General features: G+C 45.8%; 1 protein-coding gene across 1 annotated transcript; it reads right to left on the bottom strand.

The window, feature by feature from the left end:
- On the bottom strand, window positions 1-27,931 carry SKOR2 (SKI family transcriptional corepressor 2). The gene is made up of 8 exons (XM_074571131.1): window positions 25,697-27,931; window positions 24,969-25,029; window positions 24,575-24,649; window positions 17,197-17,262; window positions 16,698-16,796; window positions 11,504-11,571; window positions 2,718-2,782; window positions 1-755 (listed from the first exon to the last, which is right to left on the bottom strand). The coding sequence occupies exons 1-7, from the start codon at window positions 27,929-27,931 to the stop codon at window positions 2,720-2,722; spliced, it is 2,667 nt and encodes an 888-aa protein (XP_074427232.1). The 3' UTR covers window positions 1-755; window positions 2,718-2,719.

Here is a 27,931-nt window from a genome sequence, read left to right as displayed (position 1 = left end):
TATCCACATGAATGATAAAGAAACTACAACAGAGTTAAATACCTTTTTTGATAACAGTGATTATATTCTTAATTACACTCAATATTAAATTGTAAAATATTTCCAGAGGAGTACAATCTTAATTCATACAGCAGGCAAAATACCAGAGGAGGAAAGGGCCGAGGGAGAGGGGTGTGAGAATTTCCAGTCCGCTTTTAAAAAGCACTGTGTATGGCTAACGCTGCTCCATCCATCCATCCATCCATCCATCCATCCATCCATCCATCCATCTAAACGTGGTTCTGGCCCACCTGGTAAGACGTGTAATTTCTTTTCCGTAAAACAATCACTATTCAAAAGCAAAAGATGAACTGGCAGATGTCGTCAGTGTTTGGGGCGTTGAAAGGATCGGCAGTTCCTTTCACAGCTTATCTGGAGGATTCATCAAAAGCATTTTCTCTATCAAGTTCAGGAGGTCCTTCTAAAAACACAAAGACTTAAACTTTGGTACCACCAAAAAAGATCCAGGACAGGCATTTTTTGATTTTGTTGTTGTTGTTGTTTTGTTTTTACTAATAAATGGCTGCTACATTCTATTTTACATGGTTGTCCATGATGCTTTGAGGTCACTTGTCCTTGGGTTCAGAGGAACCTGATTTGTTTTGTTTGTTCTTTAAATTCCCAAGCCCTTCCGTTTTCTCAGTCTTTGTACAAGTCAGGTTTCTGAGCGGTGGCTTCTAACTTACAAGGTCACAGCTGCAAAAGATCCTGTGCTTCTAGGAATTAAAAAAAAAAAAAAAAAAGATAAAAGAGAGAAAACGTTACCGACGCTAAGCCCAAGTTTGAAATTTCTTTACTCACAGAACCGCAGCATTTATTTACAATCCTTGAAAAAGGGATACACACGAGTCACCTGCTGCAGAAGCATCCTCTGAGAGCTTGCTCGTTACTTATCCGTAGAGTCATGTGGAAATACGTTAAAGATGAAGCGCAAACTGCAACCCACTGAAGTAGAGTTAAACACAACAAGACCCGCTGTGGAAAGGAACCCAAAGCCCAACAAGGGTAGCAAAGGACTGCCGAGAAGCGCAGAGCGTTAACTGAGGGGTTGCTCTGCCAACGCGTGGGGTCTTTACCCCCTTGGTGTATCGCGTGGGTATGTACGTGCATACACCTTTCTTCTCGAGGCAACTCTTTTCCGCTTGCCGCGCTGAGAAGCTGAGATGGCTTCTGCACAATACGTTTGCGATTCTCTGCTTGACTGATTTAGCTTAGCAGTTAAGTAACAACTAATCTTTCAAAAGCGCTAGGGCCTACTTAGAGAAATCCCCCTTGTCTGCAGGGATGGTGTGCCACTGGAAACAAACCCAGCGTGAGAAACGCATCCATCCTTCACGCTCGCAGCAAATAAGCAGGCAAATGCTCGTAGCTGCGATGCCAGCACCTTCCTCGCGGGGCTTGGCAGCTGATGAGAACCCGATGCTGGGAACAAACGGTGCCGTTCATCTGACGCCGCCATCCTCGGGCGGGCTTTTAGCGGAGAGCAGTGCTGTGGACAAGGCGCTCGGGGCAGGACCCGCTGCTTCTCATCTGGGGAGGCACACTGTTTTATTCCAGGATATTAAAATCACTGAATTTCTTTTAAATCAGTGCTCAGATTAATGTAGACTCAACTGGAAAACGCTGGCAGTCGGGAAGAAAGTACGCACAAGAGGGCAAAACAGACCAACTTGATGATTAGATTAATCTCCTTATCTTAGTAGGCAGAGCTCGAAACCACAGATACTGGTTATCTGGTTACTCTGTACTTAACTCCTAACGTTTTTAAGTATCTGATTCTTCCATGGCTCAGGTAACCTCCATCATCCATACTGTCAAACCCTTCTCACATGCCCCAGACTTTCTCTTGACTACTTTGTGCCTTACCGAGGTCTCTACAGATGAAGAGCTCGTTTTTCCTAACCCACCTGCTCCACCTCAGGGATTTTTTCAAGTGAATCCACAAGCCAGATTCTGCAGCATAACACAGTATCAGGGCTACCGCCTTTTTGCCTCTCTTGTCTCCGAGCCCTCATCATCTTGTTTTACCAGGAAAAAAAAGAGAACGTCATTTAAACACGAAGGCTTTAGCACCTGAAACTGCCACCTCTCAGGCCACTGATGATGGAGACGGCGTTTCTTCTAACGGAACGCTTCTGAAAAACACTGCTGAAAAACCAACGTTTTAGGAAGGTGCTGCCCATGGGCAACAGAGCGATCAGCGTCTGCGGGAGACTGAACCACAGAAGACAGTATTGATGTGGTTCTGGAAAGCTCCCAAAACACACTGCTCTTTCCTGGAGCTGAAGGAAGCTCCATTATGGGCAGAAAACCCCATCCCTACCTGCCCGTGTGTGAACTTTCACTGCATTGTGAGCGCCAAGGTATTTCCCTCCTCCTGCTTAAGATATGTGACCTTGATGCCATCTTCCAGTGCCAGAGAAGAGAAGCACATGGTCAGGCCTGGATTCACCCAATGGTCAACTCTCAACACTATGTCCTACCCCGGCGAAGCCTTGTAATTCGTGCAACGTATCAGTTATGAGCTTTAAACCGTATCATACCACCTCCGCAGGCAGAGCTTTCAGACCACAATCAGTAACAATCACGCAACGGAACGATTCTCTTAATTTTTGCCGTGGCTGCGAAGAAAAACGGCCAGGTCAGGCAGAATAAAGTCTCTCCTTTCCCAAGCTCACCTTTAGCTTTTGCTGAGGTGCGCACCGAGCTTTTCTTTCCTGATCAAGCTTGCTGCATAGGGAATCTGCAATGACACAGAAACAAAGCCGCTGCTTTAAGCCAACGAAACATCCAAGCTGGAATCCCTGCAAAGGAAAGGTTCTGTTTGCCCCCTTCTATCATTTTAGGAAACAGTGCCTTAAATTAAAGGACTGAACTCTTCACAAAACAGCAAGAATGTTGAAGAGGAAATAAAATAAAAATAGGCCCGAATTAAAACACCAGCTAGATCTTAAAATCCAATGTCTGCTGATGTTTTGTTTATACCAGTTGCTGGCACAAATAAAGCCACCACCCATTTCTGCTACCTGAGAGATGACAAAAACCAGCTGCCTGTAACAGAGCAGGCACCAAACGCTCACCTCTGTGCAGCCGAAATACAGCAGGTTGGGAGTACGAGACGACTTATATTTATATCACTATAATTAGGAAGTTCATAATAGTTATCTCTGACTTGCACCAATCTGAGGGAAGCCAATGAAGTGGAACAAATAATTAAAGAAAAACAGAGAACATCGGCATATTAGGGAACACAGTTATATTTAGAAACAAAGTGGGATGATGTGCTCACCGGCTGCTGGGAATACACTATGGGGCCGCTCTTTTTCAATGCCAGGCCTTTAGAATGCAACAAAACTAAATTGCTCTGAGATTCCTCCATAGCTGGGAACCGAAGTGGCTACAAATTCATTATTCTTCTGCCTTTTGGAAGGACCGCTGGAGGAATTCAGGTTGGGATCAGAAAATCTATGTCCTTGCGCTCCCGGGTGCTGCTGCGCACTGAGGTGACCCCCTTCTGCCGTCAGGCACTCCAGAATATAGTCACAAATAATGTCAAATATGTTACCGCAAGCTGTCAAGTAGGCTGGGCTGAAGGCAGGAGCAAGCACAAAGAGCAAAAGGAACAGAGAGTTCAAGTGTCCTGCCCCACGCACATAACACCACACCAGAAGCACGTGAATTTACATCCACATCCACTGACTATACATCTAACACACATTCTTGTGCATCCCTGTTTTGGTTTTAATTACGTTCCGCCCACAGTACGTGAGGACGTTCGTGTGAGTTGTGCTCAGCATGTTTGTGGGCTGGTATAAAAAGTGCAGTATCCGCAGCGTCCTCTCTCTCCATCCCTGCCTGCCTTAATAAGGAAAAGTGCAGGGAAAGAGGAGAAAGAGGCATGTGCATCTCGGGAGCTAAACCCTTCATCTCGCGGGAAAGGAGGTCAATCTGATTGAAAGCAGCAGCAGCACCGGGAAGCAGCAGCGTCTGCAAAGATGAGCCGTCTGTCTGAGCAAAAAGCAGAAGCCTTTCACGGGGCCATGATGCTTCTCCCGCTCCACAGCCCTGGGAATAGGGAAATACGTGTGCGTGAACTGGGAGGATCAAACCACTGATGACCTGAAAAGACCCAGGATCCAGGGGTTTGGTCTGACTACTCTTATAGCCCCTATCCTTTGTGGAAGCTGAAAGCTATCAGGAAGCTTGCTGCCGGATCCCCAAAAAAACAGAGCTCTACTCTCCACTGAGACCTTGAACTGCCTCCCAGGGCACATGGTGTTTGCAAAGGCTGGAAAACTCCTCTCCGAACTGCAGAAGAGAGGAGTAAGCAAAGAAACCGTTTACCTGAGCACCCCTTTCAATGGTTTAGATACAAAAGGGAGCCACAAATTGCCTGAACAAGCACATTTCAGCTGAGACCCGTGATGCTTCACCAGCTGCTTTCTTCCTCTCTCCCACTCGCAACGGCCAACAGGCAACATCGGTTTGCATGGCCGCCAATTATATAGGACATCTCCCAAGCCGTACTGACCTAGATAATACAACGGGGTAAATTCTGTCAGAAATTAACTGTTCTTAATCCACTTCTCTGCTATATTTGGCACATCAGCGTCTTTTCCATGCGTGTTGGTTGATCCATTCTCCTGCTAATAAATGAAACTGGGAGAGGTGGATGTTCAATAGGGAAATGACTGCTTTCTTCAGGAGTTAAGTGTCATCTTCTACTTGTGTCATTGGAAGAGCGTTTGATAACTCCAGTGCTGCGGTGGAATAGTATTTAGGGCTCTTTATGACAATACAGTCCCCCTTTTGTGCATCTATGATGACTGTCACGATGAAGATAGACTCAAGTGGGCATGAAGATCCAACACGTGGCCCTTATCAAAGCGCATATACCCCTGCCAGCAATAACAAAAATGCAAATGGTTGGGTTTAAAGTAGCAAGAAGTCTGTTTCTTATGACTAAGTCTACATTAATAGGAAATACGTCGCAGCGGGAACAGATCTGTAGGGTGCAGGAAAAAGACTCACTGACCATATTGTATTTCTCTTGGTTTTTTTTTTTTTTTTTTTCCCCTTCAGGCTAGCTCTGCTCTGGTCCTGGATACTGATCACCCGCTCAGAGCTAGAGCTATGTCCATTCCTGAAACACATCCTCGTTTGCTTCATCCAGAAGGCGTCCAGTTTGCAAGCTCTGAGGCTGCTCCACAACGTGAACCAAAGCACAGACAAGCCGAGAGGATTGGGGATTCATTTCTAAAGCGCGTATCTGATCCCCGCTACACTTGGACATCAAAGAAGCTTCTGTACACCATCCCCTTCTGGAGACTTCACCTTTGCATCCCATCTCTAGGTGGGATACACAATGATACATCACCCTGACTTCTGTTGCTTGAAGAGGGAATCTTCAGTGCCCCAAAGCACTATTATCCGATGTGTACCTACACGTATTTAATTAAACAATTCTCGTTTCCAGAAAGTGCGCTTGAGACCTCAGTCAGAACATTGTCCAGCCAAGACAGCCCTTCCAAATGCAAAGCATATTTACACAGGGAAGGAGTAAGTTGTGCAGCTGAACTGCCACTGGAAAACTACAGTCTCTGTACACATGGTGCTTCTGGATAGAACAACGCGTGGGATTAAGGAGAATAAAAAGCAGGGACTGAGCCTTTGACAGCCGGAGGAGGAATGGAAATGCCAAGGGATTGCCCTAGAGCATGAGCCTCCGCTACTGCCTTGTGAAAGTATTTACAGCTGTGGGGGCTGCGTTCAGAGACTCTTCCCTCCTGGGTGGGCAGTGGCACATGCTCAGGGCAGCGTACTGGTCTGCACGGGATGCAAGGCAAGGGAGAGTCACGGCTGGAGTACGCAGTCTCTCCCCGATGTATTTTTAAGTACTGGAGCACGCTAATACCATAAAAAAAGTGCACACAAGCAATAGCAGAGACTGGCTTGCGAGTCTCTGGTACACACGCATCCGTTTTTCATCAGAATTTCTGCAGATTCTAAAGAAAATTAAGCTTTTACTTCTGTTTTTAACAACCATTAATTCTACAGGGCATTCCTTTGTCTTTAACGTTGGAATTTTCTGGAGACAGAGGCACAGCTTCATCCCATTAACTCAAGGCATAACCAGACGTAGTGTCAAGATACAAGTTTTGCTCACCCGTCTTAAAAAAGCAGACAGTGGCAAACAAAATTCTGCTGAAAACAGTACTTGTCCGCTCACTTTTCTGTATACAGTTAGGCATTGATACTTCGGCATCAAAAAGGCATATTCCCATTTTGCACCACTAAATCTGGAGAGGAACCACCAAAAATCAAACGAAGATAACAGGACGTATAGAAACAGACCTGCAGTGTCATCCCAACTGCTAAAGCACAGAAGAAGAAATTAATGAGAAAAAAAAAAAATATAAACGTGTCTCTGGTTTGGGGAGGGCAAGGTAACGACATCTGCCTTGGGAGTCTGCAAGACACAGTAAACACGGAGTTCCAGAAATGCTCTTTTACCTGTTATTGTCTGGGTGTCAGTGGACAAGCACTTCAGCACAAGATGCAGCTCAAGAAATCCAAGAGCCCTTCTGCTGAACCGGTGTTTGCCTCTAACATTCTTGTCAAGGTCAATCAATCTAGCTGGACCACTTGAAGCGGAGGACCAAAACAGAAATCCCAATAAAGCACTGCTATTTCCTATTTCCACTTTTCGAATACGGAGTGACAGACACGCAGTGACCAGCATGTCCGCACACAAAAATGTGGATATTCCTTGTTTGCGTAATGAATACATTAGTCGTACAAAGCACCTACTTTCCATATACAACCTAAAATAGGAATTAAACCCTACTGGTGCTTTCTTTAATTACAGTAGGACCCAGAGGAACATGATCTCATACCTCTGAAGATCTACCAACATTACCACGTGGCAGATTTTTTTCTTCTTTTAAACACTCCTTGTGAATCTTTAAAGATCAAGCTGAATGACAATGCAGAGATAGAAATCAGTTTTGCAGGTAGATAGTTCCTGATTTATTTTATTGCCTGCCTCTGAAGAACAGAGTTGATTCAAAGCAGCACTGAGAGCAGAAGGGCATCAAACATCAGAGCAGTTCCAGCTGGATCCAGTTCCAAGCTCTGAAGATTATCACCAGCCCAAAGTTAGGCTAGTGAGGAGGAATTCAGTTCAGGGGAGTATAAATAAATACAAAAATCCTAAACAAAACCACATCAACATTCTCCCCTTCAGCTGGAAAGGCAAGGGACTGCCTGAGTAATTCACATTTCTAACACACCTCAAAGACCTGCTGCCTTTTACTCCCATGCAAAATTAGTGGGATTGATCACTACATGATCCTAGTTATCTAAACCAGGGTGAGGAACACCACCATAGCTTTTCCCAATGGAGAGGTTACACCTGTGGCCAGCACTTCCCAGGAACCTACAAACTCCTTGTAAGGGACCCCTGAAAGGAAATTAAGAACAGCTAGCAGCAAATTTTAGCTCCTGCAAACAGGCATGGTACCCTACTTCTCTATGGCAATGTTTTAGAGGGGTTCACAAAAATACCAAAGGCTAAAAAGCGTCCTGCTGGGAATGCTGCTTCTGATCTTTTTCTCCCACCGGGCAGCTAGGAAGAAAGTTCACGCTTTTAAAACGCGATCCGCTAACACAGTTGCTCAGAAGACAATATCAGGTGGATAGAGAGCCTCAAGCAGGAGCTGACTCAGTACTTTGTTAAGCTGGCTGGGCTGTACTGACAGATGAATTCTGGTCAGGCTGAACACAAATCGACAACTCTAAAGGCAGGTGGGCTCTTCTGAGGCCATACCACGTGTGCCATGTTAGAATTTACCCCAGCCTGCTGGGCAGCAACTTATTCTCAGCGGCCCTTTGAGTACAGCTTAATAAGAGAAGCCAGATGATCCATACCCAAATCCATACGTAAAAATCCATATTTTACCCATGACCTCCAAGTACACACACTGTACTTAACCGATCTAGGAGACAGCACTTTGAAGGAGGAAGAAGAGAAAAACTCATTCAGAGTTTGAGAATTTGAGATCCATTTTCTTGTTAAATATGACGATCAGTTGGTCGAGAGCTTGGCACAAACAGGTTGCGATACTTCCCGGCCGCCGCTCCAGACACTCTGACCGGCTCCTTTCTCAACAGAAATTGCTGATGACCACACAGCGTCCCACTGCTCCAGCTACCTACCAAGCCAGGTTATACCGAAGAAGTCAACATCCGTGGCAGAGGATGTAACAGAACAGGACCCACCCCCCCATTTTCCCAATGATCTGAGCCTTAGCTCCTGACTTTCAGGAAGCCATAAAGTAATTTTTTTAAAGTCCGGAGCGGACAAAGCATTAAAATAAAAGCCCATTGATTAAACACTGCTTTAACTGAGGCTGTTAATGAGGACTATCAACCCCTGTCCCCGCCAGCCGCCGCGGGTGCAGTGCCGGCCGGGGAGCGGCAGAGGGCACCCGCAGCCCACGCCAGCCTGTGTCCCCCCCCATCCCCCCCGCGGCCCCGAGCTGTCACCCCACGCGTGGCCGTTCAGCATCACCGTCCGCATTGCAGTTTCACAATGTCACCCAAGAACTGGGAGAAAAAAGCGTTACGTTCAGTGTTCGGTACTGGCTGGGCACGAAGCACTACCTTTGAGCAGTCCTTTTCGTCTAACTGCCAAGTTACAGCGGGCATTCACGCTAGAAAGTATTCAAATATAATTATATTTGGTTAATTATTTCAGGCTTAACTTCAGCTTGGTGTATTCCAGACACTTCTGACACATCAATTTATTTGAAAGTCTGACTACTCAGTTATGCAGCTTGAAAAATTCCATTTCAGGGTGAGGGAAAGCATCGTTGGGGCAGAACGTGGCCCTGGTACCCACTGTTACAAGAGATGCCCTAAAGATCATGCACAAGTCTTCAGGAAGGACTAATTTAAGTTAGTCCTTCAGCGGTGAGAAGGCCCAAAAGAAACTGACTCTGTGCATTTATATTGTTTGTAAAATTAAAAAAAAAAAGCAATTAAGCCAAATTCCGGGGCTAGTTATACCAGTAAATTTAGAGTTTAATCCGATAAAGGTATACACTTATGAAGCTGTACGTAAAATTAAAATCTGAGTATGCATTAAACACTTAGGTTTTCCGCTTTGTGCTTCTATGTCAAGAAGATTAGGTGTGCGCAGCTCTGCCAAAGCAATAGTACAGTGTCCCAGGTATGTACAAACCAAAACAATCTACCCCTATTAAAAAAAAAACCCAAACAACAACAACAAAAAAAAAATCAAAGGTAACCATTATTTTTTGTGTATTCTGCACCAAAAGATTTAATTCATCCATGCCATAACCCGAGAAAGCCAAAGAAGTTCTATCCTTAAGCACATTCATCTCATTAATCTTAATTCTAGATCCAACCATACAAAATACGTTCACATGAATGAATTAAAGTAACTGCGGGGATGATCACGTTGAAAGTGATGACTCCATGTCAGTTATCGACCAAAACGGCAATGAAGGTTTCTGCACCCAGCTTCAAGACACACACTGGTTATTTGCAGCAGTCCCTCAGTTCTTCGTACGCAAATATCCTTTTATCGGTCCCAGGGATACGCAATCTAAGTCACCGATATCGGGAGGGATACCCAAATGTGAGCAGAGACTTACTGATGATTTGACAACATTTCTATTTATAATAATTAAACTCAGGCAGCCACAGTCACTGAAGAGGTCCTAAATTGTTGGTGCAGTACATTAAAAGACGAAACTAGTCTCTGTAAGTACATTCAGGCAGCTCTGTTTAATGATTAAATGACTATTAAGTCTTTCTGTAGCATACATCAGTAAGTGAAAAGGGTGTGAATTACATGATCATATTTCTTTTCCTGCCCAAGAAAAAGCACTACGCTGAACCTTGCGATTTCTCCCCTTCTCGTAAATCGGAAAAACCACCACAGCTGACTCACTGGAGGTCTGGGATATCCAGTTTCAGAAACAACTTCACAACCGGGCCGCAAAGCAAACGGCAGAGATGATCCGCTCTCTCCCTGGGAGGGAGAGTTTGTTAGCTGCAAGTTCAGCTGACACAAGAGCTAAAGGCTGAAGTGGTCTCACAAACACTGTGCTTAAATGTGTGTCAGCACAGGAATCAGACAAATCACCTGCCTGCAGTCCGAAGCACCAGGGGAAGTACTTTTCAGGATGACATCCCGATTACCATCACCCGTGACAATGCAATTCACAGATCGAGCCAAACTACCTGCCCGGCATCGGCAGACAAAGGGGAACACAGTAACAACTGGACACGATAAAGGAAAAGAGTGGAGAGCAGCAGCAAAAAATCTCCAAAGATATTCTGGATTTGAATTTCCTCCATGAACAACCTCCTTCAAGCACCCTCCATCTCTCATTGAAACCTCTGAAGTCAGCAGGAACAGGGAGCAGGAATGTTCGGCAGCTCTAAAAATAAGGCCGCTCCCGAATGCCTCTACACATAGGAGCACAAGTTTGATAATCCTGGCCTTCAGCTTTATTTTCATGTCCTAACCCATCAGTTAGAAAATGACAGTACCAGAAGGCTGGACAATGCCTTCTCCGCACCGGGGTCTGTGACAAGCACAAGGAAAATTTAGATGCTGGAGCACAGGACTGATTCAGGTAAGTGAGGATATTTGGCAAGCCCGCCCCAAAAACGCCCTGCTGAATAATGTCAGGCCGATCACACAAAAAGCACGAGCAAAACAAGCGTTAGCTGACAGCTTCCCATTCGTTACGATGCCCTGCTCTTAAAACCACACTATGCAGTATTAAGTAAGGGCGAGTTTCACATACTCCACCCCTTGCTTGTACTGGATTAAGGATGTCAAGTTTTCAAAACAGCACCGTTGTACGCAATGACCTAGAGTTGCACGAACGCACATACACGCCAAATCCCTCCTGGTTTTAAAATAACAAGCAAGAAACCTGCACAGAACTGTGTTTTGGCAACTCGATCCTTTACTGCTGAGTTAAGCACTTCTTCTAGGGGCTGAAATTTGAAAAAAGACACATCCTAAGGTTTATTTACCAGTGAGAAGCTGGCCCCGCACCGATTCCCTACTGAAGGCTGAAATGCACGCCCTGGCAACTTGTACAAGGTAGAAACACGTAACTACTTCGGGTTTACTGATTCAGTCCTCACGTTTCTCTCTGAAGCAGCACCTCTCGGTGTTCAGTCAACACATTTCGTTCAGTTGAAACATGAAGACCCATCTGGTTACTGTACGAAAGTAAATCTCCAGGTAATTAGATTCTAATCCAGAGAACCGCATGCTTACGTCTTGCTAAGTATAAGGTAATACGAGCTCGGTAATAGTACATCCGCATGGCTCACAAAGGAAAAGTTCGAGGAGTGCATTTAAAAAACATAAAGAGACAGTTCGTAACATTTTCAGCAGAGAAGGCAAACTTACAATTTGTAGCTGCTGTACCATTTCTTCTCTGTATGCCAGTTCTCGCTTCATCTGATCTTGAAAATTATCTTAACGGGGGGGAAAAGAAGTAGATGCAGTAATTAAAACAGAGCCCACACAGAATTAATATAAATCAAATTAAATCAAACCAAATCACTACTGAGGAATCGTGAAGCGCTACAAAGCCCTTCACCCAACTAAAAGGCACGCCTAACAAAAACTTCTTTTCTAGTAGGAGACACTGAAGACGACAGAAAAACTGCGGAAAAATCCGATTCAGCTGCTTCCCCAATTAGCAAATGTAGGCTGCTAAGTTTCTGACGCTAGCATTCATTCTCACAGCAATTTTCTCAATGGGCCAGACTCTGCAGTCATTAGTCAAACTTCTACCAACACTGAAGAGAAGAGCAAAACCTGCTTTTCTTTGCTTCGGCATAAATCTGTTGACATCAATAGGGATGTCCAATATGCGAGAACAGAAGGCGTTCAAGGATGCAGGGTTTGATTTGTAGTTTTGTAACGCAGCGCTGATGGCTTTGAACAAAACTCAGACTAAAGCTCCATAAACAGTGACGCGGAACTCAGAAGGGAAAAAAAGTCTTTGAAAGACAGATCCTAGAAAGCCGGGTTTCAGCACAGGCCAGCCTTCCTGCTCCAGCAGCTCCTCCTTCCCTTATTTTCCTCCTCAGTAACCATTTCAGACAAAACTTCATTTGGTAGAAGACTAACTACTAGTCTGTGTTCCATAATATTGCTGTTGGAGGTTACGCTGGATGCTGGGACACTAGCCCAGGACTCGGGAAGCCTGGGTTTGATACCTGCTCTCCTGGACTCCATGCGTGTGTCTCTCCACGCCTCCTTTCATCACCACTAAAGCAGGAATAATAGCACTGCTTCATCTGCCAAGTGCATTGGGAGGATTAATGGATTAAATGACTGTGGGATACTTCGATAGCACGGTAATGGGAGTCACAGAAAACACCTGAATTGCAATGGAAAGATCTGAGACCGGGTGACAACGAGCAGCTCCTATTAATATTCTGTGTGTTGCCGCAGTGCTGGGAGCTCCCCTGCTCCCAAACCAGCCTCGCCACGACTTCTCAACCCCAAAAGCAGGAGGGCAGTGAGCAGCCATGGCATGATACAGTGGAGAGGAAGGATGTACCTCACCTATGGGGACAGGGGACGTGTCCCCATCAACTGTGGGCACAGGAAGGGGCTAGGAGAAAGTACAAGGGGGCAGGGCTCTGTCCTCCTCTTTCATACAAGACTTTTGCCCTCTCTGAATGATAAGCAAAAGTTGTTTAAAAGACAAGGAGGCACATTAGGGCAAGAAAATAGCAATGAAAAAAAGAAAGAGTGAGAAAATTTCTTAGGCTGAAACCATCAGGGTCCAGCACAGCCACACAGAAAAAGATATGATGACATTAACTTAATAAATTTCTTCAGATTTCAAGTAAACACTCACAGAATTTTTCAGCCTTTCCCCTCTACTCCAACTCGACCAGAAAAAAGCTGACAGAAATAAAGCAGGTTTGCAATTCCCCTCTTCCTAGCCCCAAAAATGCCGTGCAGTATAAAAAGGTGACCACCTCCTGCCCTGGTCACTAAATGCTGATAGATCCGTGCTAGTTCCTCCAGTTTCACCCCGAGTAGATAACATGGAGAAATTTTCCTTCTCTCCTCAACACTTTCCTCTCGACTGCCTCCTTTGCAGGCTCATCACCTCTCAGAACAAATAGCTCAGAAATCTTGCTCAGTCCTGCACTGCAAATGTCCAAGCTCACAGTGGAAATGGGGTGTTAATGGGGTAAGGGTAGTGTTTTTTTTCCGTCAGCATTTAGCTGAGTCCGAACGCTTACAGACAAAGCCATGAGCAATACCCAAGAGAAAGGATATGAATATTTAAACAGTTCTCTTAACACAAAATTAAATACTTTAACTATCCAGACTAGGTCTCTGCCATTTTATTACCACGTTGTTAAATGCAGCAGGACAAAATGCGTGCTAAAGGTACAAACCAGCAAAGCGTTCCGGGAGAACATGCTGTCACCACACACAGGTGCCCATATTTCTATCAGCACAACAAATTTCTTTGATTTTCTTCCAGTGATCTGATCTTTTTTTGTTTTCTTCAAGCCATCTCTGCGTTGAGAGATTTTACAGGCAAAGGAAAACCTCACCGGCAGTTTTCAAGTACAATAGCAATATAAAAAATAAAGGTGCGAACAGCAGAGGTCTGCTCTTTTATAAATTATCACAGGCCACATTTCAAGCAGGTACAAGAAGCCAGAGAGAAGCGTGCAGCATAGTACTGCTAAACGAGCTTGCAAATAAGATAAGTTCTCATTTAAGAGCGATTTCCATGAGAAGAACATGGAAACCAAATCCTGTTTACACACAACACTGCACAGCGCTGCTGCGGGTGGTGGTTTGATGCTATTAATGTGCAACGCCCCAAACATGCTCAGTTCCAAATGCAAGACCCGAAAAAAGGTGACTTTCAAGTCAACTCCCAGTAACCCGACAGGAGCATTTTCTAGAGAGACACAGTGTTACCTTCCACATCTCACACACTGGCACCCTGCTGAAACAGGGATGAATTTTCTCCTTTTTAAAAAAGCTTGAGCAGACTTAGAAGCCAAAGGCTCCTCACTTACCCACAGATGGGGCAAAGCTGAGGGAGAACACCCCCCCCCCCGACCCGTGGGGGTGAGAATTATCCTGGCAGTGTGTTCCCGTCCTCAGCAGCTTTAAGGATGGGACAGAGATCCAGCCCCCGCGGCCACTCAGCCCAAAGCTTCGAGCCAGACTGCGATATACAGCCAGTAACCTGCCTGCTCTTTGCTCCCTCCTACGGCCTCAGGTGTCTCCAAGCCGTGATAAATCCATCAATACCATTTTAATTTTGCCTCCACCTTCCTTTAGATGGATCTCTCCCTATCCAACACCACCGCGGGCAGTTAGTAACTTGGGAAACCTGGCAAACCAAACATTTCCTAATATCTGACCTAAAGCAGCAGGCCCGTCCAGCAGCGAGAGCCTGGAACAGGCCTCATCTCTTTTTCTAGAACACCTACTGCTCTGGAGCGCAAACCACACTTATCCTGGATTTTACACCTACTTGCTTTACAAAGACCCTTTTTCTTGTTTTATTATATGCGGAGGAGGGGTGTTTTTTTGGTAAATCTAAATCTGTAAATAGGTTTTACGGTCACTTGTACATGTTGTTTATAGCACATTATCTGTTTTCTATTTTAATCCTGAAGAAAATTGACCACTACTTTGCGGTACACTGAAACCACATATTTTTCAAGCCGGCATACACGGTCGCCACTTCCTTGGTCGGCCGTACGTGTTCTTTTCTTTTATTTGAATTGTATTTCATGTGGTTTAATTGCAGTGTTTATTTACATGGCAATGACAGAGCATTAATTTTACTGCAGAAGAACAAAAGGATAAATGAGTGACCTGAATGGCAAAACTCCAAGATGCCATTTCGCCAATACCACACAGCAGTGTTTTGATCCACACAAATTATTTGAAAATTACCTCACTCCCAAACGCAAGTAATGACTGAATTTATACTGAAGGATGAGGTTATCCTTCTTTCATTAATATCTGTATCACCTCAGGCGGCTCTTCTCCTTTATTTATGAAGCTGTCTACATCTTTCGATACTTGAGATAAAGATGGAGTCATTCCCAGAGCCCTCACACTTTCTTGCTTCCCTGAATTTACTCTATACGATACTACAGAAAGGGGAAAAAATGTATTTTCTTTAAATAATAGGAAAATGCTGTCTGTGTTCCCACCTTTTCCTGCAATCCACGGAGGTGCAACATTCCTCAGCTTGAAGCCGTGGGTTTTGTTTGACAGACTTACTTCATGGGTACTGGCAATACTGGGTTTTGTCCCTGGAGTTTTTAATGAAGGAACTAGGAGGACTAACAAAACAGAGCGTGCCCAAACTCTTCGAGAAGCTCTAACAATATACCAGCACAAGGGCATTTTGCATTGAGGGCTGGTCAAACATTTCAGTCACGCAGGAGTTAAGAGAAGTTAGTAAGTGGCAGAAGAGCCTGACAATTAGTCTGGGAAGGTTTTAATGTATCCGTCTTGGATTACTGCGAGTCAGGTAACTCCGTGGTGCACCATCCACATACAGGCTCTCAGGAAATCAAGGACAAAAATTGAAAGTCTTAAAAAGCAGAGTTTAAAAAAAACCTCACATCCTCAACGTTAGGAAAACACTGAACGGAGATGCTGTCAGACCTCCTTTGGCCTTCATGAAGAAGCAAAAGGTGGGTGCAAACATGCTTTTTCCTTTAGGTTGCATTTCATACTGAACGGGGAGGGCTGTCTGGCCCCATGACAGCCAGGCACGGGGAAGCCTGCATGACAGTACTGATCTGTGTGTGGTGCTGTGTTAGAGACAGAGAGCAATGGAGGTGCCCTCATCACTCCACGCTACATTCACTGCATGTTAGAGAGCCCTTACTGTGTCTTCTATCGTGTTCTGATCTATGTGGGATTTCTCCCGGAAGCATGCTTTCCCCTGCTGCTGCCAGGGTAATTCAAAAGACCTCCATCAATAGGTATTTTTCCGTATCCCTGTGCATGCAGTTCAACTTTCAGGCAGCTTCACGAAAACCCTACTAACTGTCCATTTTGTTTTCTTTTATTTAACGCATGCCCAAGCACATTCCATCACCCCTGGGTAGCACCACGGTGCAAAGGCCATCTCAAACAGCCCACCTCAAGAGGAAAAATCCGAACGGGTCTCTCTACTCCTTAAACACAGGCCAAATCAATTCTCCAGCATTAGCCAGAACCACCTAAATATGACTAGGAAGTAGCCTGCCGTCAGAAGCCTCTAAGAAGCTGGTTAAGAACACCGCGATGATCTTAACACCCCAAGAAGCCCCAGACGTATTTCTGTCTACTCACTGTATTCAGTGTTATCAAAACCAGTAAAATACACACCAAAAATAGACATCCAGCTTCCTACTTCCCCTACAAAAAGACTTGCCTGGGCAGCCTGAAAAGCCACAGCAGAAGTGCCATCAAGCTCAGTAGAACCAAGTCAAAGAGTCTGGCAAAACAACTGAGAACATACCTCTCTCCCCTTTTAACAATATGACAACCACCACCCACCCACAAATAACACCAAAACCACAGATACGTGTCTTACTGAAGACTGGGAAAGATGCATTTCCTTTCAACACCTGGAATTCCTGTTCTAGTCTCCTCCGTAAGTCGATCTGTTCAAACAAAACCTTCTGGAGTTCCTCTAACAAAGAGAAAAGAAAAGTGGTTTTGCTAATCTGTATAAATAATTCTTGAAAGAACAGTTGCAGAGCAATTCATTACCATAAGACAAAATATTTTAGCAGTTATAAAAAAAAAAAAAAAAAAAGAAGTGTTGCATAGACCTACAATAGATTTTGTGCAGAAAGCCATGAATATAAATCAATGTAATATATTATTTTAAAGTATTATATTACAGTGTCATGTATTGATTGATATATATGCATTAATCTCAATTATATCCACCCAAAGGTCCATATATTATTCATATGTTACTTGACAAGCTTAAAATATGGTGCAGAACAAAAGTGCCCCCTATTATCCTCATATTCTATTAAAACAAAGAGCAGTTTCATAACGTAAGAGGCCCTTATTTATTTTACCTTTCCCCATGTTTTCTACATCCTTCTTCAGTGAATGAGGTGAATTGGTTTCTTGTGTGTGCTCGCCTTAAAAAATGAGAGAGAAAAAAGTTATTGATTTCCCGATACTGCTTTTCATCAGTATTGTCCTTACTATGCAACTGCTTCAGAGAATCTAGAGTAAAAAGGAGAGAAAAAAATACAGAAAGAGTACAATGGAGGTTTATCTACAAATCTCTACGTGCGTAGCACAAATGTTTGCAGGACTTGGATTTGCTTTTAGTTTAGTAAAGCATCTCCCTACACCACGGCCTCCTGCAGACAAGACCTGATGTCTCCTCCGTACCTAGGAGTGTTCCTCTTGCACGTTGTCTGCCAAACTGATCCCTGCTTTCGCTCTAACCCTTCTTGAAGATGCTCTTACCACAGAACAACTAGACACAAGCTGAGAAAGGGGCAGAGCCTTCTCTCCAGTCTCATCTCCTCTCTTCACAACGGGAAGTCCATGCTATTTAGCCGGGCAGGACCCTGCTCCCAAATCCACAGGCAAAATCCTTTTAGCACCGGCCTCTCTGCCTTCATCAGCTCTTTAACTTTATCATCTTCTAGAGCTCTACGGCACGGGCGTGTTGTAACTGGATATCATTTATATCCAGCTGAGATAAAATTGACATTAGTGATATTTGCGTCTCAAGGATACACCTTGGAGGTCAACCAATTCACAGACTTCTGCCTTAGGTTGCTCACAGAACTTTTAATCATATAGTACTGACGAATTTTCTAGATAACAGAATTTGACTATTTCCATATATATGCTTGCTACTTCTTTCACTCTTTTTCCTTTAGAAATAAAATAAAATAAATCTTCACAAGGTGTTACGTTCACCTGGATGACAGTTTGACTTAAATATGAGCCTTCTGACAGCAGATGTTATTTTCATTACCCTCTGGAACTGTGAAATTTTCCTCTAATTTCTCTGAACAGGGTTTTGAAACCAAAAGCCATGAAAAAATGTTTTTAAAAGAAAAAAAAATACCACTTTAGGGGAAATGAATGGGAGATTTTCTATTACTTACAGCTGAAATAGAAATGGAGTCTCAATAATTAAGAAAATATTTGGTAAATAACTAATTATTGAACTAATCGGACTAATTTTTGGTTTAGTCCAGCCAGTAAATACACATCATTAACTCCACTGAAGAGTAATCACAAGACATACATATATAAAGCTACTCGTGCGTTTATGTATTTGGAAGAAAGAATCACGGAGGAAAAACCTTGGGGTTTTTTTGAAAATAAAAAGCCATAGCACCGAATAGGTCACCCCACAACACATAAGACAGCAGCTACTTAAAAAACTCATGCTGTCACCACGCATTTGATAGTAGGTCAGCACAACAAGGTAATTTTAAAGTTGAATCGGAAAGTCTTGTTTTATAGGCAGTCAGAAATCTTTTTTGCAAAACATTTATTTCTGTTTTTAAAAATCAATGCATTCTCATATCCAGTAAGCCTTGAAGTCATAGTATATGAAACACATCCAATAGCTATGCATTTTAGCATCTGCTAGCTCTTCCTTCCTTAAAAAAAAACCAAAAAAAAAACCAACAAAAAACAACCACTCATTCAGGCATATACATTTACACAACTCTCATCTGGTGCCAGCAATTCCATTTTAAAAATCTGTTTATGTAACACAACGATTAAAAAAAATCTTTTTTTTTTTTTTTTTTAATGTCATTTGATATAAACAAAGTATTTTCTACAGGTAAGTTGTCTCACCACGCTAAAAGAGCAAGCTTAAAAATCCATCACCTTTTGGGCAGTGGTTTGAGGAGTTTCCATAATGTAGAACGGCCTTTTTTTTTTTAAGTGAACATAATTCTGTTTTAAACAGGATTGCTAATGAAGTATTTTGTCAGATAAATTAGAGTCCATAAAATCAAACAGAAGGAATTTAGGGTTGGGGAGGGTATTTACTGAATTATAAATACATTTTCCAAATTAATTTCTTTCATTGAGGTATTCTTTTCCAAATGTTTTATGTGCAATTTTGAGGGATAACAGACTCACGGATGGAATGTAACTGGATTTTTCAAGGGCAAGGAAGAAAAAAGGGACGAGACTAGATCCTAGCACAGAGCATGGCGGCAACATAGCTCTTTCCCACTTGTTCAGTTGAGCTTTCAGGGCCATACGGTTGAGGCTGCCGACTCGCCTGGACTGAAAAAATGGCATCAAAAAGAAAATAAGGGCATGTAGCGTGAAGAATAACTTCTCCAGCACCTGCAGCCTCTCTAGTAAGCTACCGAAAAGGCTTATTAGAAAATCCCCCATCCTCGCCCCTGAAATAAGTAACGAACAGGATGGGAAAAGTGAAGGTATTTAAACGCAAAACCCAGCATATACGGTTTTGAAGAATAACTGCATTTTTAAACTGCTTTCTGATGTTCCAAAAAAACCCTCGACGTTATTATTGTTAACGGTAGTAATAATCAGATGGGTTTCACCTTTCCGGTCCCCCTGAAAATGATAATCAGGAGCCTGCTCTTCTCCATTTTTCCGTACTTCCCAGAGGCCTCATCATGCATTGTGTACTGTTCTACCTTAATTGAAAGGGAGGAGGTATTGAATATTTAACCAGCTTCCTTTCTCTTAAATGTTAATTAAAAGCTAAATAGGTGTTTAAAAACAAACAAACAGAAAGCCCAAAGAATTTTAATCAGTCTTAGAAAAAAATCGCTTCCCCTTCTAATAGCTCCGCCATAACTCTCTTGGGCCTTGTCTACACACAAACTTGTAGCAGCATTTAAACCAGCAGCACTGAAAGCTGCACAGCCCCCCAGTACGGACACCTAGGTTTTCTTTAAAAAAAAAGGTCTATTTCAGTTTATTTAGAAAAATCAAACTATACCTCAACTGTCTATTGGCTAGGGGGGAAAGGGGATGAAGTATTCATAGCCAGTTTGCACTACCTCAGCTAAAGCTTTTGGTACCTCTGTTCTTCCCTGTTAGCTCAGATGGACAGAGATCATTAATCTGGAATAAAGGTACATGGGTTGTATTTTACACAAATGGCTTTCTTAACCTGGAACGTGACCATCCACCCATGGAAGAAAGGAGAAATTACGGCTGTGAGTAGACACACCTCAAATTTTCCAACGCTCTGAAAACCTGAGGTCCCAATTTGTACATTGACACAACCCCAGCTCTGTTGATGCTGCCATTTTATCAGCTGTATGCCCACTGGAGTAGTTAAGATTTGAAGTTTTAATATAAGAAACAGAAACATTTCCAAATTTATTCTCCCCAAAATAAATGCACGTTGCCTTCGTTGTACAAAGCCAAACCAGACATAGCCAGGTTACCTCTTCACGCTGTGCCACCTCTGTCAATCTCCTGCAACCCTTCCTCGGTAAGCTCTCAAAGCTTCTCTTCAAACAGCAGCTAAAAATTTCCACGCTGGCCCAAACAACTTGGCTACGTCAATGGGCAACTGATTTGCCCAGAGCAGACCTCTGATGGACCAGGAATATCACTCAGCTCTCCTGACTCTCAGCCCCGCGCCTTGTCCCGATCTCATACTCTACAATTCTCACTACGTCTGCAGTGTTTGACCACATCAACCGAAACCATCCACCCGCCTGCGTCTCGGCGTCGGCCCTGTTATTCCTGGACGGTATTTAAATATCACCGAGCACACCCTGCAGCTCACTCCTACCAGGTGAGCTTCACCGCCGTGATGCCTGCAGCATCGATAGTCTACCATAACTTAAACGACCACCGGTATTTTTAGCTGCAGAGAACGCTGTCTGCAGACACTGAGACCGCAGCAGTGAAGATGTTGGAATCTTCTGGCTATAAATATATCCATTTTAAAAATATAGGCAGACGTGAACCGGCAGACTTTCAGATCTCCAAAAGCTCCATCTGTATTTGCTAGTAATTACTTGCTTTAAGACACGCACGGTTCTGGTGTATGTCCTGAAGAAATCCTACCCTTCCTGAAAATACTCATGCATCGTGCATATTCATGCTGCTTTTGGGGGGAATAATCAATAGGATAATCAGGACTTGGGAAAATACGCCTATTTTAGGAAACACAATAAGCATCTTTTAAGTGCTTTCTTGTACTGGGGCTGATACACAAAATCTGGAGCTTCAAATGTTAAACCACTTAAAAAAAACAAACCCAGTTGTTTTAAACAAATAAAAAAGTTTGTTTTAAATTAAAACAAACTAGTTGTTATTTTTGCCTGGATTTTTTTCCTCATTTGTAACCTCCATTTAAAGTTTAAAACATGAACATCCCATTAAAAAACATCTGCGTCGAAGTACAAACGGGTAAAGGAGAAAACAGCTTCAGGATTTCAAACCGAACGCTCAAAAACTGCGACCGACTTAAAAATATGAAGTGTTTTAGAGAGGCAACAAATCAACTGGCTTTTGGTCTGAACCCTACGTGGACATTTAGGAAGTATTTTGTAATTTTAATCTAGAGGCATGAGGGATAGAAAATTTCTAATTCTTAGTTTGTTTGAAATGGAAGGGGAGATTCTCACCAGATTCCAGAAGATGGGGCTTTAGAAAACAACAATACACCTAATATTGTGAGAATTGCAAAAAAAGAAAGAAATTCAACAACGTTCCACCCTCTTTTAATAATTCAGAGAGAGCTCCTTATCTATTAAGATGCAGTGTTGACTCCACACCTGAAACTTCACCTCATCTTCCCCCATGTCAACTTTTAACTTCTTTGCTTTTTTGCAAACCCCTTCTGTAATTTTATTGTCATCAAATATTAGATTTTATGTTATTTAACTTCTGGATCCAATGCTTTACCCCTTATCCCGGTAAAGGCTGCAATACCGTCCAGTCTGCTATACGTAACGAACGCCGGGCTGTTTTCAACCCTCTACGAGCTACCGTAAATCTACAGTAATTGCACCAATATTTGCAGAGTTATTCTGGATATATATTTAAGACTAAATGAAAGAAGAATCTGCCTCACCGTTTCTCGCCTGAATTTTCCTGAAATGCCTGCCACACCGTCTTTTACAAATCACGAAAAACAAAAGTGGGGAAATCGTAACAAGATTTGAGAAGCTGACTTCTAGCTGTGATTAACACCCAGTTTTAGAGCTCCCCCTTCTCATTAAAACAGATTAAAAAAAAAAAATCAGATTGGTTGGGGAGCAGCTTACAGACCTCAACTTCTCTTTTAAGAGATAACGCAGTATTTTCAAGGCAGCCTTGCGACGCTGTGCCAGACACACGCAGCTCTCCTACCCTTCAACTCCAGCTGCTGAAGGAGGGTCGGGATGGCAAACCTCACCTTTCCCTCCGAAAATGGACCGGTTATTTAAGTTAGTCACAGTTACCTTTCAAAAGTGCCGGGGGAATTTGAGTAATTCCGAGCTTTTTCCGAGCACTGCCTGATAGAAAAGGAAAGGGGATTTTCGCCGACAGTTTATTGGCGACACAGGACAAACGGCTACGGGATCTTCAAGCCCGTATCTATTTCAGCCTTGGAAAGAGCTGCGCTTATTATGAATTTTTAAGTTCATTGACACATTGAGAATAAGAAGCAAACATACACCCTTACAAGTGATCGTCTCTGGCACAGAAAATGCTGCTTTTGTTTTAAGACTCTCTTTACTCGGTTTAGTTGATAAATGCAAGTCCATCTCACATGGAGAGGAATTTCCAGGATCATTTCATCTTTCTTAATCTCATTAAGAAGGCATAGCTTTAAGTAACTCGTAAATTTATTAAGTATATTAAAGAAGAGCCAGAATACTCTGCAAAATGGTTTGACAACCAAAGACAAAAGCACTGCGAATAGAACCCACTAATTCTGGGCAAGATTAAGAAGGCCCAATCCTACACAGACGTACCGATACGAATCCCTCTGAAGATAACGGGGCCGCTCTTGCTTAGAGAGCGCGCAGAAATCATCTCCAGAAACGAGCCCTTAAACATTTGGCATTTCTTTACAGTCCGTGCGTCTCAGATCCAGTCCCGAGACCTTCAGACACCCAGGTGCTGCTCCCAGTTTACTTACTATATTTGAGACTCTCCACAGAGTCGAAGCATGCAGGGTAGTACACAGCTCTGAAAACTAAAATTTACATTTAAATTTACCATGAAGGACTCAAGAGTGTCAATGAGTACAAAACATCTGGAGTTTTGGAGAAAGTGAGGAGCTACGAAATCTAAGTAAAAAGCAAAGTATCGCCATAATTTACTTTTAAAATGAGCACGGATAGAATCATTTTCTAAAAGACAAAAAAAAAATACGTATTTTTTCCAAAATAATCCGGCCACAGTGCAGGACAGTGACTATGCACAGTGTACTGTGTTCCTAAAAATTGTCAAGTTCTTAAGGTTTACTTCCGCCTAGTATCACTGCTGTGCTCTCAGTGGTAATTATTTGAAAGTACAGAAGATAATTATGTGCTATCCATTGGTCCACAACCTCGATCCCTCAACCACAAAATTTACAAAAATCTACAGCGCCGACGCGTTTCTTCGTCTACCACTGCTAAAGCAGCTTTTATTATTAAGTACGCCTAAAAAATACCCTTTGCAACGGGGTACATTTCCAAATGTTTGCGATCTTTCAATTGTTCTCTGCTATTATATAAGATTTCTATAAGATCCCATTTCTTCATTTCCACTCCTTGTACAACTCTCTCTCTCCCCGCTTGCTCTCTCTGTCTCATTTGACAGGCAAATTTGCAGACATTGCCTGAGGATAACAACCTCGTTTGACAGTCAATTAACCGTGAATAGTCAAAGCCAAGGCAGTTTGCATTACATAAATGGAAAATTAGATTCCTTTTTCCCAAGAAACAAAACCCTCTCCTTAAGACACTGCAATAGACAACTTAGTATCAAAACTTCTAATCACGTCTTTCCCAAACCCCTTGGAGACATTTAGCAATCAGTAAAAGGTGGTTTCATTTAATTTGTATAATGTAATTTTTGTAAATGTATTATACATTTTGTGTAGAGATCATTATCATGGAGATAATATAAATGTTGGCATAGATGTCATAAAACACCTTTAATGTCTTTCTGACAGATATTAAAAGCAATAAGCTGTGATCCTTTTTAATGGAAGGTTTCAAAGAGAACATTTCAATTATTGTCATTTTATGCTTTTCCAGCCTGTTTCATTGTGTAACCTGATACATTTCTGAAATTTCTGCTGAAATATGCCCAGCAATTAATAATCTTATTCCTATTAACGTCACTGCTTTCCACCTATTTGCATTTTTCTCAGTTGTATTTGCTTGGAATTGTTTTTATCTTTACCCTTGTACTAAATATTCAGACATTTGATTATGAATTTAAGTCTCTGTCTCTTTATCCTCTACCTTCTTCCGAGCCTACCTGCTATATCTCTCCAGAAGTCTCCTCCTGAAGGCTCTGAATCTGTGATGAAAAAATTATGCTCCTTGTTCTTATCTGAAATCCAAACAAAATGCAGCGCTTAAAACGCTTTCACCCGCAAGAAACCGCAAACCGAAATGAGTACCCGAATCCAGAAAAAAAGTAAATATATATTTGTATATTCGGCACGCACAGAGGCGCATTTTGGATGCGAATGAATATAATGCTAAATTACCACCATAGAGAGACTATTAGAATGTTTAATGGACTTTTTTAATTGAAATCACGGAAGTGATTTATTTTTGTTGAAAGCGAGCGACGGAGAGCGAGCCCGCGCCGCTCGCACGACTGCGAACTCCCACACCTCGCAGTGAGCGGGCAGATCCGTACTCACCCGAGAAGGTGTCCTCTTTCGTCGTCAAGACGACTTGATTACTCTCCTTGCTCTTCTGATTCTAGGAAAAAAAAAAAAAACAAAAACAAAAAACCAAAAGGAGGGAAACACAGAAGATCAGTATTGGAAACGGCTGGGAGCAGAGAGGCAGTCTCGGGCGGTTTATCAACAGCCAGGACAAGAAGCGCGCCCGGGGAAACAACATGGTGGGGAATCCCACTGTGGCGTCTTGCACAGCCACCTTTATGGAAGGATGCCCAAGATGGGGCCTGGATTCCTTTCTCCCATCTGGGACGAGGAGGTCAGGCCATCGAACGACACCCACCAATAAATCTGCCGTAGTTATTTTAAATGTCAGCCTCCGTGGCAGGCCCTCGGCCGCCATGTTGTAAAGCCGTGCCGCCATCGAAGTGGCTCACCACAGGGACAGGCACGCCGGGGGAACAGGCCCTCACCCCCCTGGACCTGATTTTGAGGGAAAGATGAGGTGGGCCACGTCCAACCGTGGCCCACCAGGTCCAGCCTTGGCCTGTCACGCCGGCTGGGGACGTGGCACCCGACATGGCGGGCGGGGGGGGCCCAGCACCTAACATGGCGGCCAGGGGGACCCAGGGAGTAACACGGCAGCACCGGGGCCTCAGCAGTCCATCTCCCCCCACCCAGGGGACCCCCTCCCACCCCAGGGGGGTGTCGGTTGCCGCGGGAAGGGACCTGAAGGTGCCATTTACATCTTTATAGGAGGGCTGCTCCTCCAGGGACGGGTGGTGCGCCGGGCTGCTGCCGCCGCTGCCTGCCCGGGGACCCCCGGGAGGCGGCTGCGGCGGGGCCTGACCCTCCCCGGGCTTCTCGTCAGCGGGCGGCCGGGGGAACTGGCCGGCGACGGGGCGCTCCCGGCCGCCCTTCTCGGGCAGGCCCCGGGCGGGTGGGAAGCGGCCGCCGGCCGCCGAGGGGTCTCCGCCGCGGGGCTCTTCCTCGCCCTCCTCCTCCTCGTCCTCCTCCTCTTCCTCCTCCTCGGGGGGCTTGTGCCCCTCGACGTCCACCTCGGGCTCGTCCTCCTCCTCCTCGTCCTCCTCCTCCTCCTCGCTGCTGTCCTCGCTGGCGAAGCTGCAGCTGGTGCCGCCGGGGGAGAGGAGGCGGTGGGGGGGATGCGGCGGCGGCGGCGGGGGGGGAAGAGGGTGCCGGTCACAACCCGCCTCCTCGGGAGGGGGCGGCGGCGGCGGCGGCAGCAGCAGCTGCAGCGGCGAGGCGGAGCGGGGCGGGCCGCCGCCGTGCAGCTTGGCCAGGCTCTCCGAGTCCTCCTTGCCACCCACCGGTCGGAAGGCGCTGGAATGGTGGTACCCCCCGCCGCCGCCTCCTCCTCCTCCTCCTCCTCCGCCGCCCGCTTTCCGCCCGGCCGCCGCCGCCTCCAGCAGATGCGGGTGGTGCGCGGGGACCCGCCCGCCGCCGCTGCCCCCCTCGGAGGCGGCGGGCGAGGCGGGCTCGGCGCCGCCGCCAGGGGGCGACTCGAAGAGCGGGTCCCGGGCGGCGGCAGCGGCGGGAGCGGGCGGGGGGGCGGCGGCGGCGGCGGGCGGCGTGCCCATCCCCGCCGTCCCCGCCTCGCCGCCGGGCTCCGAGAGGTCCAGGAAGGCCTGGCGCAACAGGCCCGCCCCGTCGCCCAACGAGCAGCCCAAAGCGCCGGGGGGTTGCGGTGGCGGCTGCAGGTAGGTGGGTACCGGCAGCCCCCCCGGTGTGCGGGGTGGCCAGAACATGCAGAAGGGCGGGTAGAAGGCGGCGTCTTTCCTGCCCGGCCAGAAGAGACCCGAGAGGCCGCCGCCCGCCGCCCCCCCGCCGGCCTTGTGTGCCGCCGCCCCGCCGAGGGCATCACCGCCGCCGCCGCCGTCCTCCTTCTTGTGGCAGAGGCCGAAGGCGGCGGCGGGGAAACCGTAGGGGTGCGGGAAGAGCCCCCCGCAGCCGGGGAACTTCTGGAGGACGCCGCCGAAGGAGCCCTTGCTGGGCACCGGGATGACCGGGTAGCTCCGCGGGCTCTTGCCGCCGTGAGCCGCCGCCGCCGCCACGGCCTCCTGCAGCTCCTCGTCTTCTTCGAAGCGCGGCCGCTTCTGGTGGTGGAGGTCGGGGGGCCCGGCCAGGAGGTGGGGGCTCAGCAACCCGCCGCCCACCACGGCGGCCGCCGCCTTCACCGAGCCCAGCGGGTGGGGGGCGGCGGCGGCGGGGGGGGCCGGCGGGGCGGGCGGCAGGGCCCGCTTGCGGCTGCCGCCGTTGAACATGGCCTTGACGTCCTCCCAGGCGAAGACCAGCTCGTCCTGGGGGCTCTTGTCGGTGAGCTTGAGGTGGCGGCGCCAGGAGTTGAAGTTGGCGGCGTCGGGCTGGGTGTACTTGGCGTCGGGGGTGCGGTGGGAGTGGAAGATGAACTTGTTGGGGGAGAAGTACATGCTGCAGTAGCTGCACTTGATGCACTTGGCCCGGGAGCTGTTGTAGCGGGCCGGGATGAAGCTCCCGCGACACCCCCAAGCGCACTCGTGGGACACGTCGAAGGCGAAGTTATCCGGCAGCTTGGGGGGCCGGTTCTCCCCCAAAAAGGACTTGCAGAGCCGTTCGGCTTCCCGCTTGGTGATCATCCCGCAGCGGCGGGAGGAGATGGGCATGGCCCCGGCCCGCCGCAGGATCTCCAGCTGCACCGGCGTGCACTGCACGCAGGTGATGCCCAGGGCCACCCGCCGGTTGTGGATCTCGTTGTAGCTGAAGTTCTTCAGGAGGGTGTTGGAGATCTGCGCCAGGCACAGCCGCTCCTGCCCGTCGATGACCAAGGAGACGATGGGGATGCCGTAGAGGATCACCTGCCCCACCTGGTTGGGCTTCATGGCGGCGTGGCCGGCCCTCGGCTGGTTCATGGGGTCCGGCGGGTAGGCGCTGGACGGGGAGGGCAGCAAGATGTCGGTGGGGCCGGGTAACGGGCTGGTCGCCAT

The sequence above is a fragment of the Larus michahellis genome, chromosome Z (assembly GCF_964199755.1).
Source record: "Larus michahellis chromosome Z, bLarMic1.1, whole genome shotgun sequence".
NCBI lineage: Eukaryota > Metazoa > Chordata > Aves > Charadriiformes > Laridae > Larus > Larus michahellis.
Note: the sequence above shows the minus strand (reverse complement) of the source record. Positions and strands in the feature narration are given on the sequence as shown.